The sequence below is a fragment of the Hemitrygon akajei genome, chromosome 6 (assembly GCF_048418815.1).
Source record: "Hemitrygon akajei chromosome 6, sHemAka1.3, whole genome shotgun sequence".
Lineage (NCBI taxonomy): Eukaryota > Metazoa > Chordata > Chondrichthyes > Myliobatiformes > Dasyatidae > Hemitrygon > Hemitrygon akajei.
Genome location: NC_133129.1, coordinates 34718286 through 34738988, shown reverse-complemented (window position 1 = coordinate 34738988; position 20703 = coordinate 34718286). Strand labels below are relative to the sequence as shown.

General features: G+C 41.0%; 1 protein-coding gene across 17 annotated transcripts in view; it reads right to left on the bottom strand.

The window, feature by feature from the left end:
• The window catches only part of LOC140728939 (teneurin-3), a 2305574-nt gene that overhangs the window by 215505 nt on the left and 2069366 nt on the right, over nucleotides 1-20703 (bottom strand). For 12 of the 17 annotated variants that reach the window (XM_073048051.1, XM_073048055.1, XM_073048053.1 and 9 more), the window contains 2 exons: nucleotides 13397-13495; nucleotides 5667-5905 (listed from right to left, as the gene is read on the bottom strand). In XM_073048051.1, coding sequence (XP_072904152.1) covers nucleotides 5667-5905; nucleotides 13397-13495 — 338 coding nt within the window. The remainder of the gene's footprint in view (nucleotides 1-5666; nucleotides 5906-13396; nucleotides 13496-20703) is intronic. The other 5 variants (XM_073048058.1, XM_073048060.1, XM_073048068.1 and 2 more) reach the window with 1 other exon arrangement.

The following is a 20703-nucleotide window of genomic DNA, read 5'->3' as shown; positions in this document are numbered from 1 at the left end:
TAAGGGGACTGACAGGAAATTATAAAGTAGTGGTGGCGGGATGGGTTACTGAGTGAAGGTGTTGATCAGCCTTACTGCTTGGGGAAAGCAACTGTTCTGGAGTCTGCTGGTCCTGGCGTGCATGCTACGTAGCCTCCTCCCTGATGGGAGCGGGGCAAACACTCCAGGAGCAGAGTGGGTGAGATCCTTCGTGATATTGCTCGTCTTTTTGTATATACTCTATGTCCTTGATAGCAGGTAGGCTGGTGCCGGTGATGCACTGGGCAGTTCTGACAACTTCCTGTGCATGCTGCTTCATGAGCATCGAGCAGGGTCACTCAAAGATATTTGGATCTGAGGTTGTTGTGGGCGGTGTGCAGTCTAACTCACAAGCGAAGACCTATTCCCCCAAGGGTTTTCTGTTGATAAAGGCAATGCTTTCCTAATGTCTTGGCTGGCAATATGAAGCTTGGTCCATTGTGGTTAGATGCTGAACAGCCTCCAGGTAACAGTGACATATTTAAAGTCTAGAGGTGGGATAGGAAGGGATCAAAGTGGCTTCAGGCAGATGTTCAGTGAGAAAATCACTGGTTCAAATCTCACTCCAGAGTCTCGAGTACATTTTCCAGGCTTGAACTCCAGTAGACTACTGAGGGAGTGATCGTCCTCATCAGCTCTTTGGGGAAATAGATCTTAGCTGGTGAGTCAGATTACACGCTGCCTGCTCGTGGACTGTCGAGGATGCTGCCTTTTAATGAAATGTTGAGCCAAGGCCTTGTCTGCCGTCTCTCAAGAAAATAAAGCACAGCTTAAAATGCTGTGCTCTAATAACGACCCAAAACAAAATGTAATAGCTGTAAGACAAACAGTGCGAATTTCAGCATCTTTCAGTCACTTTGAACAAACTGACCAAATAGAGGAAGGCATGGAAGCAAATTGGGACGAGCTTCTTGAAGTCCAGCCACTGATCCTGAGAGAAATGCAAGTTCAAACCCCACCACAACAGCTGGGGAATTTAAGTTCAAGTAATTAAACAAACCTCGTAATAACCACAAAAACTCATCTGGTTCAGAGATATATTTCAGAGAAGGAAATCTGGAATACTTGACAGAGGCAATGCTTCTATGTGGTTGGATTTTAATTGCTTCCTCAGTTTAAAGGCTGTGCAGATTGGACAATATGTTCTAGCATTGTAAGCTATGTCCGTATCCTGTGTAAAATAACATAATTCTGTCCGGAATTTTCCCAGGTTATCTTCTTGTACAGAATAAATAAGTGGCTCAGAAGAACGTAGGTTCAAATCTCATTATAAGGCCTAATGTGGAAAATAAAATTTCCTGTTGCTTTGTCTTTAGTTGCAAAAAGAATGATCAGTATTGGTAATGTATAAACTCGAGATAAAGGATTTAAAATTCACTGGAGTAAAGCAAAAGAAATCTGACTGTGATATTGATATTGATGTACAGCTGCAGCTACTGTAGGAGGAAAGGGTCATTCAATACTTGGATCTCTTCAGGGAGAAAACATGGAGGTTCATTGAAGTACAAGTCTAAAAAGTCACTCAGAATGCTTGGATCGCACAACCATGTGAGACAGAACACTGAACCTCTAATGAAAAAAGAATTTAAACTGTTCCAGTTATCTGTAAATATCTATTGAGAATCTGAGGCTTGAAAAACATACCAATCTCCTGGTAACATTCCAAAGCAACGTAGATCATTGACACGCTGTTGAGTGCTATCATTCCAGAGGTAAAATCCAGCTCAAATTTTGACAAATGATGATATACTGTGATGACTTGTCAGAATGTTTCAAGCACTTTTACACTGAAAGACTGAAAATGAGGGCAGATCAAGTGGGCTGGGATTTTTCCCAGCTGAACTCGGTGGAAACACAGAACAGGGCAATAACAGGCCTTTCGGCCCGTGATCTGTGTGATGACCACGATGCCAATTGAAACTGCACGCGGTGTAGATCCCTTCATTCCTTGTCTGTTCTTGTGACCGTCCAAATGCCTCTTAATCTATCTGCTTCCACCACAGTGTTCAATCAACTGCCATTCTCAGTGTAAACAAAAGTAAGCTCTTATATCTCTTTTAAACTTTTCCTCCTCTCACCTTAAACTTAATGCCCTCTCGTACTTGATATTTCTAATGTGAAAAAAAAAGACAAAGACTATCTGCCTTATCGATGTCTTTCATTATTGTATATAGTTCTATCAGGCTATCCCATAGCTTCAGTGGTAGTCCACATTTCCCCAAGCTCTCCATATAGCTGACACTCTCAAATCCAGGCAACAATCTGTTGAATAATCTTTTCAGCCTCTCCACAACCTGCACAACTTTTCTGCTATGTGGTGACCAGGTTAGGCAGGTGCCTTGGTACAATAGTGGTGAGCGTGATGTTTTTACAGCTCGGAGTGCCATAGTTCAGAGTTCAATTCCAACACCATTTGTAAGGAGCTTGTTCTCTTGTGATAAGTGTGGGTTTCCTCTGGTCGCTCCTGTATCCTCCCACATTCCAAAGACGTACTGGATAATAGACTAATTTGTCATTGTAAATTGTCCTGCAATTAGGCTAGGGTTGAATAAGTGGGTTGCTGGGCTGGGCCTGGTCTGCACTGTATTTGAAAATTTAAAAAAATAAAGCTGCAAATGAGGCAAATCAAAGCTTTATGCAGCTGCCAAATACAGTAACTTTCTGACTTATATACTCAATGTCCCAAATTATGAAGGCACTTGGGGTCTTTTTTAACCACCCTTTCTACTTTCAAGGAACTATGGACTTGTACACCAAGATCCCCTCTGTACATCAAAGCTCTTACTCTGGCCATTTCCTGTACACTTGCACTTACATTTAACCTCCTAAGCTGCAGTCTCCCAAACTGGACGAAACCCCATTTGCTATTTCTTTGCCAGTATTTCCAGCCGGTCTATATTCAGCTTTATCCTTAGACAACCTTGCTCACTCTCCATACTTTTGCCAATTTCTTTGTGCCCTTGACAAACTTACTAATCAGCTCATGGATGTTTTCACCCAAATAATTTCTGTATATATCACACACAGCAGAAGCCCAGCACTGAGCCCTGTGGGAAATCATTGGTCACAAACCTCCTTGAAGAGTAATTCCCATCCACCACTACCCTCTGTCTTCTGTGCCAAGCCAATTCTGAATCCAATCCACCAGGTTGCTGCAGATCCCACGTGCCTCAATCTGAAACAGTCTCACAATTGTTGGGAATGAAAGGCCATTCAGCCCCTCTGGTTCTTTCAACTCCTTCTAGCACATTTCATTTGGTTCCATACCTGGTCTTTTCTCTGCAAATTATTTTCACTCCTGCCTATTCAATACTGAAAGCTCTGGAGTCTATTAGGCTGTGTTGTATCTCATTATTCTACATCCCAAATTGCATCAACAAAGCATCTTGTAAATCTGCAGTGAAAATATCTGGTGACATGATGGCAGCAAAGCTGAATCCTCACTTCATACTTTCCTAGACATAAAATGCCCTCTACAATTGAGTGCAGTTGCTTTATGGAGAAAAAAAAATTTTTGGTCTGCACCCACTCCCCTCATCCCCCCCCCCACCCCATTATTATGTCCTGCTTAAAGCTAATCTTTTCCTCTGCACTATGGATATCACAAATTGGCATTTGGGATCAAAGCAGGCTAAGAGAAAGTAATTGGGGAAGGGAGGCACCCGGAGGTTGTGGGTCTCTTGCTAAAATGGTAGGATGCTGATGATGATACAGGTATAAATGCTGCTTTGGATGAGAGCTCCATGGTGAGTCGTGAACTAGAATCAGAAGAGAGCTCTATCAATCAACAAAAAGCTGTTTCTGCTTCACCCCTGGGGCACGAATTAGGGAGTACTCCAAACTAAAAACTGAGCAAGTGCTCAAACACAGTTACATCAATCCCTGAAAATACCAACACAGGCTAACACTACGAGAATCAAAAATGCAAATTCATGGCCTTATGTGACACAAAACTATTATATCATCTGATGTCACTTTGAAGAATCTTCCCTCCATCTGAGGCAACGTTAAACCACAACCACCTAGCCTATGAGGGCAAGCTTGCTGATCAGTTATGCTTATTTGCTTTTTACTTTAAAGCAGGGGTTCCCAACCTTTTTTATGCTATGGACCCCTACCATTAACCAAGGGGTCCGTGTTGGGAACCCCTGCTTTAAGGATATTTTTCTGCTCCTACATCTATGAAAATCCATACATTGTTCACTCATTAACTTTTTATATTACTCTTTGGATCAAATTCTGGCTTCATAAACATCCGCAAAATAGCTTGGTAATAACTTCCAAAGGCTCTCATTTCACTGGTGAGCAGGTCAGTGCTTCAAGAATGGGAAAATATTTTTTCTATTTATCTTCTTCATGTTATTATGTTTCAGTTTCAGTTATGGGTTTCTGGGGCTATTTTCCCTGTTAAAAATGGCTTGAATTTCAATTAAATCTGGGAATTTGCAATCAGAGATTGTGAATTGAACCATAAGATCATAAGATATAGGAGCAGAAACTGGCCATTCGGCCCATCGAGTATGCTGCACTATTGCATCATGGTTGATCCAATTTTCCTCTCAGCCCCAATCTCCTGCTTTCTCCCCATATTCCTTCATGCCCTGACCAATCAAGAATCTATCAACCTGAGAGCATTAGCTAAAACTCTGACTTGGACGATCCCAAGTCCAGCTGCAAAAGGAGGAGGGTTGGGTATTGTGCTGGCAAACTGTAAAAACCCAGCACTACAGAAACTCCAACGAAAACTCCAAAGACCTCATTCATGGGAGAGAAAGGATCTTCGAGGATGGGCTACACCTGAGGAAACTTGAAAGACTGACTGAGGACAGAGGACTCCAGCGAGCTGCTGTTAGCAGCCTATGCCCCAGCAGAGGTGATGGGCAGAAGAGGAAGAAGATGAAGTAGTTTAAACAGCTCAATTCTTCATGTGAACATTGTTCAGCATGAGTCCACAACCAGCAATTAAGGATAAAACCCCTAATTAATTTTTATCACCACCAGTCAAGGGCAATGACATCAAGTGTTGCTATTTCACTCTCTGAATTATAAACATTATCACATTGTCACAAAAAGTACATTGTAGAATCTTTTATGCACAGACAATTTGACAGGGTGATAAATACAACACAATATCCATCATTTTCATTCCAAATTATATTTTTCTTTGAAAATGTACACCATAGCAATAATAAATATATTTTGATCTCATCATGATTTATTTAGCTTCTATTTGCTTTGTGATTTGTACTGAAACCAGAGTTTATTTTGATGTAATGCTTCAAATCCACGATAACTTGATTCATTTCAGACTCTGATATTAAAATATACTGATGGGATCAATTTTGTTTCAAAACAATGCTTTCTTCCTGTCTCTTCCTGAACTGACAGATGTTCATCAACTTGGCGAGTGCAAAACATCAAAACCAACTAAATTCAGAAGGGACCCCTCACAACCAACATGAACCACGGGCAGGGGAGGGCTGCCTTTCACAAGAGGGCAAAGGCAGCTCACCAGGTTGCTACTGTCAAACCTTTCGGAGGCAATTTCTACTCTACCATTACAGTAGTAACAATCTATTCAGAAATGATGTACACATCCGACAGAAACTAAAAAAATCCATAGTTGAACTTACGATTTTACCACTTACCTATGAAATAAGAGAGCAGTACCGCCAGAATAACCGATACTCCAACCGCACAAAGGGCTGTGCACTTCCAGCTGCAGTACTTGGATGATTTCTTGAACTTAAAAGCACTTCTAGAAAGTGTGTTCCTTGGCAGTGGGCGCGGCGGCGGTGAATAGACAGCACTCGAAGCCATGGTGTAACCAGGCGAGGCAGTGCTGAACAATGGTGTAGTCCCTGTTCCCGTCTTGAAAAGGAAATGCCTGAAAGGGGACAAAGAGACAGTCAAGAGGAGGGTGCTTGGAATCCGTGAGGCACTACAATAAATGCAGCATCTGACAAGACGCCAAGATCTACAGCAGGACGATCAACAGCACAGGCATGCTGCGGTGCACTGGGTAAACAAGTGTTGAACTTCAGATGGCCAAGGGGGAAATGTAAGTGGCACTAAATAAAACACTCATTCCAAGAAGGTGGGGAGAGTTCAAATAAAAGATGAGAATCGACAGACTGAGATAGTCAACACAACAACTTGCCTTTCGTGGGTAAATGGGGCGAGATAAACATGGTGGTTGGCAGGGTCATGGTAGGTTGAAGGTCCTGTTTCTGTGCTGTATGACTCTCTGACTCTAATCTATAATGCATCTCCTGCACTGATTTGAAAGTCTTCTGCCCATAATACACCTGCTCTAGCTTGGCACACTATTTTAACTGCTCAAATTGAATAGGTTTCGTTGATAAAGATGAACAGCTCTTGGTGAGGTAAACAATTTGTGAGGTTATTCTGCAGGGTTCAGGTACCCAGAGGACCAGAATGACTCATCATCTGCACTGAGACAGTGATCTTAGAAAAATAACACCATTGTGAAGAGAACATTTAGCTCTCTTTCTTTGGCTTTGTACGATCCCATTGAAGTGATTGAGGCAGTTCTTTCTCCCACACTGCTGAGAGATTCACTGGAGCCCTTGCACTTGCTGAGGATTGCTCACACTGGGACTTGGTGGCGGAAAACCTGGTGCCGGGCTCTGAATTAGATGTGACGGCAACTCAGCGACCTGCTGTGCATGCACCAGTTTTGTTTCCCACTATTTCTACATGGTCTGCTTCAGCTTCTCCCTTTATATTTAACAATTTCGTGCTGTCTGCCAGAACATGGGCTTATGGCATCTTTCATTCAAACAGGCTGAAGTTAACGAGGGAATCCACTGTGACAGAATACCTAGTTTTTGAGCTTCAAAATTCTGTACTCTGGAAATCTTAACAAGTAACACACATAAAATGTTGGGAGGATCTCAGCATGTCAGGCGGTGCCAATGGAGGGAAACAAACAACCTGACCTTCCGGACTGAGAAGGGTTGCGGATTTGGGCTGGAAGGAAAGTGGATAAGGGAGCCCAGTATTTTCATCAAAAGCTTGAGGTGAAGATCTGAGTAGGGTTGGGCAGGATTAATATTGCGAAGATGCTCTCCATACTACAGAAAATATAAAATGTCCTGCAAGGGTTTTAGAGCCAGAAACATATTTTAAAACTACTTGAATGTGCGCTTGAAGAGGCTGCAATCTGAATGCTGGATTGTGGTTTGTGGTGGGCCATTTTGACTAGAATAGACACAGTGAACTGAAGGGTCCCAGACTCGAAATGTTGGCTGCTTCTCTTTCCACTGGGTGATCCAATTATTGATTTTATTTCAGATTTACAGCAACTGCAGTTGTTTTGATTTTCGTGGACTAAACTATCTCCTTCTTGAAGTAAATGTTCTGGTTGTTAGTTTGTCAGAGAGTGGGGTAATGTGGAACTCACTATCACTAGAGACAAAGAAAAGATGCATAAGCAGTAAGGAGAAATGGGAGGAGGCTGGTAAGGCTGTACTGGGCCCAAAGGCCTGTTTCAAAACTGAGCATTCCTCACAATGCAGCAACAGTGGTTCAGCAGGTAGTGCAGCTGTATCACAACTCCAGTGACCGAGGTTCAATTACCAACCCTGCTATGTGACGCTTTCACGTCTCCTCGTGACCACGTGGGTTCCCTCTGGGTGCTCCAGTTTATCCCGTTAGGAAGATAAATTGGCAAGGTCAGTTATCCCTTGTGCAAGTGGGGGGAGGAAGTGATCGGATTGTCAGGAAGCAAGTGGGAGCAGAGGATCGGTAGGATTTCTCCAGTTTCCTGCAAAGTGATGGGCCGCATGGCCTCCTTTGTATCACAAGATGATGAAAGGAAAAAAATAGAAACGATATGCAGGTTGATGTCATTGACAATAATCCCTGACCAACCTCTATTCCAAAGATCCTGTCATTACCCATAAACCATTACAAGAAGAATGCCACTGCAGTGGCTGGGGACTGTGGAGCTGTTATCCACATCACTGAGCTTGCAAGGCCAAGGCCATCCAAATAAATTTGCTTAAGAATTATTGTACAGTTTTAATCAGAAGGCCTGTTGGACAGTGGTAAAGCCTGATAAATATCTCAGCTCATGAGGTGTCCCTGGGCCTCCCAGAGCTCACAAAGCAGAAGGGTTTCTCTGCACTTCAGCATAATTCCTGACTTCCCCAATGTTCCTGCCCTAAATATCCCATGGATAACCAATATTTTCTTTATGCGTAAAGTCAGGCAGGGAGAATAGGAGATAAAATCAATTAAATTTATTTATTTTGCGATAAAGCGCAGAACAGGCCCATCCAACCCGTTGAGCCGCACCACCCAGCAATGCACCTACTCAACACAGGCCCAACCAGAAGGTAAATCACCATTGAACCTACCAACTGGTAGGTCTCTGGACTGTGGGAGGAAACCGGAGCACCCGGATGGCTCACAGGGAAGACATACAAACCCTTACAGGCCTCGCCGGAAATGAACTCTTTGAGCTCTGGAACACCCCGAGGTGTAATAGCGTCGCGATAACCGCTATGCTCTGTGGGTACCACAGACAAAGACTGATAAACAACTAATGTGCAAAAGAAGACAGAGTGTGTTAATAAATAAATAGGTAGATAGATGGCCAGATAAATAAATATAAAAGAGGATATGATTTTAGATAAGGGTCATTCCTACCTGAATTGACTCTAACAAACCCAAGTGAAATACAGGGATGAAAGCAGCTTCAATTGTTCATAATCAGTATAGTTCTATCACTAACAAACTGATTGAATTAATTTGCACTGATTGATTTGGCAGCTTACTTAACGGTATGCTTATACCAATTTATATTCACCCCTGACCGGATTGGGAGTGGGAAATCACATGGGCAGCTTTCCTTATCTATTTTTATTTTAGATTCACTTTCACTTTGATGGGAGCTCCGTTTAGAAGTAGGTGTTACGCACAAATCCCAACAGACATTGTCTATATCAAGTTAACAGCACACGCAATGGAAGTTACAGCATACGGCACAGCAATGAAAGACAGCAGCAGAGCGGATAACTACGAGGAAGCTGTTTTAACCTTCATGCAGTTGGTATATGTACACCACACAAAATGGGGGGGGGGGGTCATTTGCTGCTGGAAATTAAAAGCAACAGACAACAAACGAATCAAAATAAAAATTAGCAAAGTTAAGCAATTCTCAACTGCAGTTTTCTTTACTTTGATACACTAATGCAAACAAATGCTACATTTAGGACAGGGAATTAAAAATGAACAATAGAAAATGATGCAAGCTGAGACACAAGATATGCGCAACGTTAAGATCAAATCTGCTTCAGGGTAAAACCAGGTTGCAATTTAACCAAATGTATTCATTTCTAAAGGACATAAGTTGGTATGTATTCCAATTAGCTTTTACTTGTGTAATTAGTCCACAACCTTAAAATTGCTTTGCCATTATAATAATAATACTAGTGAATAAATCAGTCCAAAATCACTTGTCTGTAAGCCTAGGAAATTAGACTTTTGGATAAATATGCAATTCCAGTAACTTCAGGCACAGGAGTGCATGTGCTGCGGTTCTGGAGGCTGCTGTTACTTTCTCCGGTTAAAACCTACAAATGTTTGGTTCAGTTGTAAATGGTAGCACTGCACAAACACTGCTTCATCATCATGGTCAGTCCTTACAGCTCCCTTTTGCCAAAATTTTGGTTTTTCATCCTCATTTAAAGGGCTCCTTAAAATCTTCCTCTTCAATCAAGCCAACAGCCATCCCCAGCATCTCCTCCCTCTTCTCCTACACAAAGCTTGCATTTATATAGTGCCTTTAACATTGTGAACTACTAATAAATATTCTTCTGAGGAACATTCCAAAAGGAGTAAAAAAAGGGCAGAGAACGTTACAACAAATCTGTTTTTAGAGGGTTTAAAGGGTTTTTAAGGAAGAAATAAAATTGGGGAAGCAGATGTGTTTTATCTACATCCCATTTACTTCAGAGATACTTTGTAAAGTGTTTTCAAAGTTAGAGATGTCAGTTAAGTACAAGTTTGAATCATGTAAATTTCATGCAAAGATCTATCATGAAAATCAAGTACTATTAATGGTAAATGTATGTGAGCACAGTACTGTGCAAAAGGCTTAGGCACAAATATACAGATAGAGGGCCTAAGACTTTTTACACGATACTATAGTAATTTTATGTATGGCACTTTGCAGCCGCCAAAAAACAATATTCATGACGTATGTGAGTGATGATGAACCAGATTCTGAATATGGGTCCCTACTGTGGACTGAGAGTGGGAAGGAGGCAGCGAGAGGGGAATTGTGGTTGGGAAAAGGGGAAGGGAGAGGGGAAGCAGCAGGAAGCACCAGAGAGGCACTCTGTAATGTAATGTAATTCTGTAATAAACCAATTGTCTGGAATTAAATGACCTTGCTTGCCACCTCCCCCCCACCTCTGGCACTTCTTCTCTGCCATCTTTCCCACACCCCTCCCAGGGCACTCCACCCTCAATATTCCCAACACCCTTCGCTGCTGCCAGATTTACAAATTTGCTCTCTGCTCCATATTGACAACTACAGTACTGTGCAAAAGTCTTAGGCACCCTGTCGATATATATGTGCCCAAGACCTTTCCACAGTACTATAGATGCCTCAAAGTAAGCACCTAATTGGAAGAATACATACAAAAATAATTAATGATTAAACCACACGTGTTAAGCCGTGATCACCACACTACAGAAAGGATGTTATTAAGGAAGAGAGAGTGCAGAAAGGATTCACAAGGGTTTGCCCGGACTTGAGGGCAGTTTTCCTTGGAGCAGAGGAGGCTGAGGGACAACCCTATAGAGGTCAATGAAATTACAAAGGATGAGGTCACACATAGATAAGATAGACAAAATAAGAGGGCATAGGTTTAAGTAAAGGTGGTGAGGATTTAAAGGCAGCTCAGAGGTAGATTTTCATGTAGAGTGCGATGAGTATATGGAATGAGCTGCCATGAAGATGGAGGCAGCAGGTATACTGTAATTAAGAAGTTAAAAAAAAACTTCTGGACAAGCACATGGGATAGAAAAGACTTAGAGGGATATGGGTCAAACACAGGCTAATAGAATTAGGCATTTGGTCAGCATGATTGAGTTGGGCCAAAGGGTCTTTGTCAGCTGCATAACACTATGGGTCAGTTGCTAAGTCTTAATCAGTAACTTGTGGGTTAAGATGCAGTCCGTGACCTGAATGCTTTATGCTTTATGCATTTTTCCCTTTGTTTCTTTTTCCCTTAAAAAGGCAACTCTGCCAATCTGAAAGTCCACAGTGAAAGGAGAATGCCAGTCGATCTTCTGGTCAAAATTCTTCCCAATCCAATTAGTTTCCATGTGGGAACTCGCTGTGTGTTGTCATATTACATATTATTTGTGACAGTGCCAGTAGCAGTTAAGAATGTTACATATTTAACTATATGTAGTATATGTACTTTGTCAACTTGTTTATCTACAGAATTATATTTTTAATCTGCTAATATTATTGTGTTAATATTGTTTAATATGTTGTATATAATATACAGTATACACTGTGTTCGTCACCTTGGTCCCATAGAATTATTGTTTCATTTAGCTGAGTACATATGTATTGAATGGCAAAAAAATTGAACTTGAACTTGAACTTGGTTCATCTGCAAACAATGATGACCAAGAAGCTATCGGTAAAACCTATTGATGTCCTTCAGGGAATGGAAATCTGCCATTCTTACCTGTTATGGGTTTCATGTGACTCAGTGTGAATGATACATAACTGATCTCCAAAACGCCCCATGAAATTGTATCAAATATTTATCCCAAGGTATGTAATGGCTTCTCAATAGATGAGTAATAAATGCTGGCATTATTAGGGATAATCACATTCAATATATCAATACATAGAATCAGAAATTTAATTCAAGTCACCTGCAGTCATAAAAGGCACTACATAAATGCGACTTATTATCTTCCCCATTGTGAGATGTAGCAGTGTCACAGTTTGATGACTAGATGGAACGATGAAGCAGCAATTTCCCCATTGGCATTGGCGAGGCTGCTGACTACAATGCCAACTGCGGAACTGAACCATACAGAGCTGAAATATGTCACATTCTGTGCAGAGTAAAACGCAAAATGCTGGAGGAACTCAGCAGTTCAGGCCACATCTATGGAGAGGAATAGAGAGTCAACGTTTTGGGGCTAGATCCATCTGATGCATCCTCTTATGTACCTTTCTACAGATACTGCCTGACCAGCCGAACTCCTCCAGTGATTTTGTGTGTGTGTTACTCTAAATTTCCAGAATATGCAGAATCTCTTGTTTTTATGGCATTCCGTGCAGATCATCTACGTAGGGATCAGCAACACAGGCAGAGATCACACTGCGGTGGCAGTAGGGTGGGGTGTGGGGAGCAGCACTGAGGCTGAAGGGTCGGTGCTTTCAAACGACTAAGAGAAAAAAATCAGCAAGATTATTCTCTCTCCCATCACTGGGCTGAGAGTTGTGCTGGGAGAACCCTGTGTAGAGACACGTTTCTGCATGGCAGGCAGACAGGACGTCTGGTAAATCAGTCACTGTCTCTTTAAAAAATCTCAGGGTTAAAAGTGTACAGTCCCGGCAGCAACACAGCAAGCTTCCGCGGGGTATCTTGTTCCCTTCTGAAAGGTACTGGGTTTACAAATAGTGAAGGCACTGCTCCAGTGCTTCCTTCATCCTGGAAACTTAATTTGGTGATGAAAATTAGCAATGAAACACCCAATGATGCAGCGTACATCACATAAAAGAAATCCAGCATGAATGATATCCATGCTTCTTTAAGAATATTTAGTTTTGAAGGGTCACGTTTGGCATGGAGGTAACAAGTAAGCTGCATCCTCTCCTGATTCCAAAGTTTCATACTGACCTAGTTACTAAACAAAATCCTATCACTGGTCACAGTGTTTAATGTAAAATTGTGAACAGGAAAGGGGGGGGGGGGGGAAGAAGGGAAATAAAAGCAGTTCAGTTTGAATTTAATGCTCTGAAAGCTGATGATAGTAATTAAAATTAAAAGGCTGGAACTGTCTAAGCAGTTCCAATTGTTATTGCACAGTGGCAAGCTGGCTTGTCTGAATGGGAAATGAGTTGTTGCTAAGCTGTCAGACGAGTGATTTTGCTTTATAGGCTTGTAAGAGAACATTGCCGTGAATAGAAATTTAGATTGGTTCCACTTAAGAGAAATCAGAGAAAGGGCCTTTTGGCCTCAAAATGTCATATATTTCATCAATAGAAAGAATAGCATTTACTATTAGTCCCCTTTTTATGCTACAAGATTCTGTGTTGGCAGCTCGCATCACTTTTCTGTATTTCGTTTTGCTTCTCAGAATGACATACCCGTCCCCGTAACTCCCATCGTGACATGGAGGAGTAAATACATCCATCTCTATTAGGTTGTCATGCCCATTTTCAAGAACTGCCTGCTTTGCTAATTTTCTACGTGTAGAAATGAGATATAAAAACGTTAAAGGAGTCCGGGGAAGCATTTACCATCAGCATCGTAAACAGCAATCAGGGAACAAGATATACGCACAGTGTCCACTTTATTAGGTACAGGAGTGGAACCCAGTGTGGTCTTCTGCTGCTGTAGCCCATCCACATTAAGGTTTGACGTGCCGTGCGTTCAGAAATGCCTGTCTGCACAACACTGCTGGTAGAGCGTGGTTATTTGAGTTACTTTCACCCTCCTGTCAGTTTCAACCATTCTGGCCTTTCTCCTCTGAACTCTCTCAATTAACAAGGAGCTTTCACCCACAGAACTGCCATCCACTGGATGCTTTTGTTTTTTCACATTATTCTCTGTAAACTCTAGAGGCTGTTGTGCACGAAAATTCCAGGAATTCAGTAGTTTCTTATATACTCAAACCACCCCATCTGCCACCAACATGGTCAAAGAAAAAATAAATCTGAGCCACATTTCCTCCCCGTTCTCATGTTTGGTCTGAACCACAACTGAACTTTTGACTATGTCCGCATGCTTTTATGCATTGAGTTGCTGCATTGATTAATTAGATATTTGCATTAACGAGCAGGTGTACCTAATAAAGTGACCACTGAGTGTATATAAAAGCAAATAACAGGTAAACTACATTTGAATGAGTTATATTCCAATAGTGCTAGCAAAGATGCAACCACAGGATTTTTTTTAAAAAAGCAAACATCCCCTGCCATTGCAACATTCTCACATGTGAGGTCATTAAGAATAAAACTTGCTGTTTGTTTTAACAGAATATGTGGAGTTCTGGTAATTGCCAAGACAAGTCACAACTTATCCCTGACATAGTTACCCCCCCGAGACACCTGGCCAGCTTTGTTAATGGAGGTAAATGTCCAAGGAGTCCACAGTTATTTAGATATTTCACATGGTTTCTGAAAAGAAAACTTACTTTTTCAGTCAAGTGAAACACAAAGGCAGTGATGGTGACAGTTTATTGTGATGCATCTAAACATCTGGCCAGGAGAGATGGATCCACGTGATTAAATGGGATGCCACAGCCCTACGTTTCTTTTCCCTTCACGCATTACCCAACATGGATGACTATACTCATCAAAATAAAACCCACAATGCCTTTCTGCTTTGCATTCTCATCAGTATCTGCCAAGTTTAGAATTGTTTACAAGTTTTAGCAGCGAATGTGAATGCACATCTGCCAGTTCCCTAGACACGTAAGTATACTCTTGGGGGTAGATGACATAAATAGCTACACTGAGCCAATCCATTTTCAATCCAGATTACATCCAAGGAACAACTACTGGGAAGGTTTTTAGTTTTCCTTGTAATCATCATATCTTGGTGAGCACGTTTGGCTTTTCAATTATTTTCTCCTCTGAATGATCAGGAGTACTTTTGAATCGGAAAGTTGTGGATCAAATTAATTTAGCATTTAAAATGATGCTCAGGTACTATATAAAGGTAATGCTGCATTTCCAAAGATTTAGCACTCAACTGAGAAACAAACGATAGCCTTGTCTGACATTCACGTGGATTGCTTTGGGAGTATTCAAAGAAAAGCAAGGAGATTTCCCTGACTCATGTTTACCTTTGGTTTGTCAGTATGTATACCATAATCAGGCCATACAGAAACTCTATAGCCATTCAAAGTCGTAGCAGTTGAGCAAACAGCAATATGCCACTGAATGGGATTTACCATGCAGGTGATTGCAAATACTCCACTGCTGGGGGTTCACTGCACATAGATACTGATTATTTGTCTTTTAAACATTATTACAGGAAACACACAAATCAGTCACGTCACTTGTTGGTTATTAAAACTCATTGTGAGTAGTTTGGCATAGATAGAGTGGATAACCAGAGAACTTTTCCCAGGGTGAAATGGCTACTACAATGGGGCATAATTTTAAGATGACTGGAGAAAAGTACAGTGGGGATGTCAGAGGTAAGTTCTTTACACAGAGAGCAGTGGGTGTGTGAAACACCCTGCCGGGGTATTAGTAGAGGCAGATACATTTGGGACATTTTATAAACTCTTAGATACAGAGGTGCTAGAAAGTTCGTGAATGCTATAGAATTTTAAATTTTTTTTGCATAAATATGACCTAAAATGTGATCAGATCTTCACATAAGTCCTAAGACTAGGTAAAGAGAACCAACTTAAACAAATAACACGACAAAAATTATACTTGTTCATTTATTTATGGAGAAAAATTATCCAATATTACAAATATTTGTTGGGAAAAGTATGTGAACCTCTGGGGTAATGCCGTCTACAAAAGCTACTTTGATTCAGGTGTTCAAATCAATGAGATGAGATTGGAGGTGTAGGTTGTTGAGGTGCCCTGCTCTATAAAAAGACACACACCAAGTCATGTTACTGACAGAGCCTGCTCTTAAGATCTGTTTATGTGCACCATGCCTCAATCAAAACAACTTTCAGAGGACCTTAGAAGAAAAGGCTACAGAAGCATTTCTAAAGACCTGAGTGTTCTTCAGTCCATAGTAAGAGAAATTGTCTACAAATGAACAAAACTCAGTACTGTTGCTACTCTCTCTAGAAGTGGGCATCCTGCATAGATCACACCAAGAGCAATGAGGAAGGAAATGTAAAAGAACCCAAGGGTAACAGCAAAAGAACTGCAGAAATCTCTAGAACTTGCTAAAGTGTCTGTGCATGTGTCCAATATCAAAAAAACACTGAACAAGAATGGTGTTCATGGAAGGACACCACAGAGGAAACCACTGCTCTCCAAAAAAAAACATTGCTGTACATCTCGATTTTGCAAAAGACTGCCACAATGTTCTACAACACTTCTGGGACAATGTTCCATGGGCAGATGAGACAAAAGTTGAACTTCCTGGCAGAAATGCACATTGCTACGTTTGGGGGCGAAAGGGAAAAGCATACCAACACCAAAACCACATCGCAAATGGGAAGCATGGTGGAAGGAGCATCATGATTTGGGGCTGCTTTGCTGCCTCAGGGACTGGACAGCTTACAACCGTTCGGGGAACAATAAATTCAAAATTGTATCAAGACATTTTATGGAAGAATATCAGGGTTCGCAAAGGCCAAGTCAAAGTCCTGACTGTAATCCTATAGAAATGTTGTGGAAGAACCTGAAGCAAGCAGTTCACGCAAGGAAACCCACAGCTGACATGTGAGACTGACATCCCAGAGTCGAAGCAGTTTTGTAAGGAATGGCCTAAAATTCCTCCAAGCCAATGTGCAGGACTGATCAACAGTTACTGGAATTATTTGGTTGAAGTTATTGCTGTACAAGGGGCTCACACCAGTTACTGAAAGAAAAGGTTCCCATACGTTTTCCAACAAATACATGTGACATTGAATAATTTTTCTTGAGAAATAAATGAACAAGCATAATGTTTTTTGTGTTATTTATTTACTTAGATTCTCCTTATCTAATTTTAGGACTTAAGTGAAGATCTGATCACATTTTAGATCATATCTATGCAGAAATAGAGAAAATTCTACAGGAATCACAAACATTCGAACACCACTGTAGGTACACGAATGATGAAGAAGTGGACGGTAATGTAGGAGGGAAGGGCTACATTGATCTTAAGAGTAGGTTAAAAGGTTGACACAACGTCCTGGGACGAAAAGCCTGTACTGTGCCGTAGTCTTCTATGTTCACATCTGCCAGTGACATCTAATTAGTAATTTATGCTACTATTACAGGTTTAATGTGTAAATTGTGAATCCCTGATAGTGAATCAATCAAATGGTGAATAGAGAAATTTTATGAAACATAAGCAGATGACTACATTAGTTACCAGCTGGAGAACTGAAGAGAGATGGGGGCATGCAGAACAGTGGTGAGCAGAAACGGAATCAATTCTCAAGAACCCAGTTAATGTCAGTGTTACTAAAGAGCTTCATGAAGTTTTGTACCGATATTGTCAGTGACAAATTAATGACTTACACCAAAATGTTTGTTGGAAGATTTTTAAAAATTATTGCAAATTTCTATTCTCTCATTTTAATGTAAGTTGTTAAGGAGTGCTATTAATCTGTCAGAAATTAAATCTTTTTGAGGAACAAGTGCATTTCGTGATCTCAAGCTGCTTCTAAAGCACTTTACAGCTAATGAAATATTTTTGAAGTGTAGTCACTGCTGATGTAGAAGAATAATCTTCCACTGATTATCAGCTGTATACATGCATCATTAAGGATGGGCAATAAATGCCTGTCAATGCTTGCGTCTCATAATTCAATGAAAAAGTAGATATTTATTCTTCATCGTCGCTGTAAAGTGGAAATCACATGTTGGAAATCTTTACAAAATTCAATTAGGGAGTAAGAGAATGAGAACCTTTTCATGGTGTCAGAAGATATCACACATGATGAATTTTGGAAATTATTGGTTGGCTGATATGTTGGGAGTGAAATCAGAAGATTATAGCACAGTATGTTGTTCATTGGCTCTTTAGAAGAACTGTGTAATTCAATACAATGTGAAGGCAAAGCATAAATTTGTTTACCTATACTTATCATTAGTATTTAATATACAAAGGCCTTACAACTCAATAGGTCTATGCTGGTAACTTTACTATGCTAGTAAAGCTCCTTTACTAGACCTCTAATTCCCCCTTTTCAAGCAACTATATAAGCATGAATGCCTAGTTCATTATCCTTCAGGGTTTTTTTTGCTGCAAAGGACAAACAAAACAATTTAAGATAAGGAAATTGAGTATCATCGTTAATCACGTTATGCATAAGGGAACCCTGGTTGACAAGAGATTTTAAAACTGGCCAGGAAAAGGAAGGAGGCATACACTGGGTTTCAGCAACTGGGAATAAGCAAATCCCCCAGGGTGCAAAGAAGTGTAGGAGTAGCCTTAAGAGGGAAATCAGGAGGGCAAAACAAGGGCATTAAGATGCATCTGGCAGGCAAGGTTAAGAAAATTTTCAAGAGATTTAACAGGCATATGAAGAGTAAAGTGGTGGCCAGGGACAGAAACTGTCTGCTTTAAGATCAGCACAGCTATATATTTATGGTGTCACATGAGATAGATGAGAATTGAGTATTTCTCATCAGTTGTCACTGTGGAGATCATGGATGCTAAGGAACTGAGTAAATAAGTAGTGCTGTCTTGAACACCAAAAAATGACCAGGGAGGAGGTACTGGTGGCCTATTAAGATAAATAAATCCCTAGCGACTGACCGAATGCATCATTGGACCTAGTGGGAGGCTAAGGCAGAAACTGGGGATATTTTTGCAGAGATACTTGCTTCATCTTTTGCCCCAAATGAAGTTCTGGAAAACTGTTGTACAGTTAGTTAGAAAAGGCAACAAAATCCCATCTGTGAACTACAGGCTGGTCTGTCTGATATCACTGCTGGGTAAGTTACTGGAGGAGATTCTGAGCGACGGGATCCACCAGCATTTGGATTAAGTCAGTGTGTATGGGAAACTGTGTCTAACAAATCTACTGTTTTTTGAGGAGGTAACTAGGAAGACAGTTGAAACAGGGCGGTGGGCACTGTCTATATGGACTGTCACAACGTCTTTGTCAAGATCCCATATGGTAGCCTAGTCTGGAAGGTTAGATCACAAAAGATCTAAAGAGAGCTACTTAACTGGATTCATAAGAAGCAGAGGGTGATGGTGGGAGATTGTTTCTCAGACTTGAGGCCTGTGACTAGTAGCGCACCTCAGAAACTGGTGTCGTGACCTTTATTCATTATTGATATAAATGATTTAGATTGAAATGTACAATGCATTATCAGTAAGTTTGTGTCACAGGTGGACAGAGTGGTTAAAAAGGCATTTCAGGTGTGTGGCATGCAGACCTTCAGTCAGGACATTGAGTATAAAGGTTGAGATGTTACGTTGCACTTGGTCAACATGTTAGCGAGGTCACACTTGGAGTATTGTGCACAGTTTTGGTCACCGTACGATAGGAAAGTGATCATCCAGTTGGAAAGAGCGCAAGGAGGATTCACAAGAATGTTACCAGTACTCAAGGGCCTCAGTTAAAAGGAGAAGTTAGGGCAAACTAGAACTTTATCCTTTGGAGTGCAGGAGACTGAGAGGTAACCTTATAGAGAAGTATGAAACTGTGAGAGGCATAGATAAAGCGAATGCAGAGTCCTTTCCCTAGGGAATGGGAATCAAAATCTAGACAGCTTAGATTTAAGGTGAGGAGGGAAAGATTAAGAAGTGATCTGAGGAGCAACTTCTACATCGAGGGCGTGACGCATTCATGGAACGAGCTGCCAGAGAAAGTGGCTGAGGCAGCTACAATAATGACATTTAAAAAGATTTGGATGGGTACATGGATAAGGAGATATTTAGAGGGGTAGAGGCCAGATCGCAAATGGGATTAGCTTAGGTGAGTATCTTGGTCAGCATAGATAAGTTGAGCTAAAGAGGCAGTTTTTGTGTCTTGTTACCCCATTGCTCTGTACAATGAAAGCAGAAAACACTACACTCCCAGCATGTTAGGTAGCATTTTACTGTTTACATTTGATGACCTTTCATCATTGTTTACAAAACTTAAAACATTTAACTTTATCCCTCTGCACGACCTTCTGAGTACTTCTAGTATTTTTGTTTTACTTCAGGTCTGCATCATCCTGATCAAATGCATCTCAACCAGCACTAAACAGTCAACAGTGTGCACCATGCTTAGTATCTCTACTTCCATTCCAGGAAGCCAATAAAGCAGCTTAGTGAAAAGAAACAATTTTTGGCTTTACACACACCCGCACTGGTTCCTCACTGACTTCTTTCTGCCTGTTACTGCAGATTTTCCACTCCACTCCTGTGACCCCCAACCACTTACATTTCCCACATGTTTACATGAGCTTACTAATTCATGAGATAAATTACCTAATGAAAGTTGACTGGATGTTTCTATTAAAGGAGGGTCTGAACAGAAACAGCAGAGAGAAACCCAAAATGCTGAAGAGTGGGAATGGAGGCCAAGTGGAACAGTGATTAAATTACAAGAGAAGTAGCCAGGCCTCTCAACTGATGAAGAAATATGATTTCAAATCCACCTGGGGAATTCAGGGAAAACAAAAAGGCTGAATTAACAAAAGATAATCATCGATGAATTGGAGTGTTGCAAAAATCCATCCAGTTCACTAATGTCCTTCAGGAGAAGAGATTTTTCATCCCTGTTCAGTTTGTCTTGTGTGCAACAGGTGTACCAGTT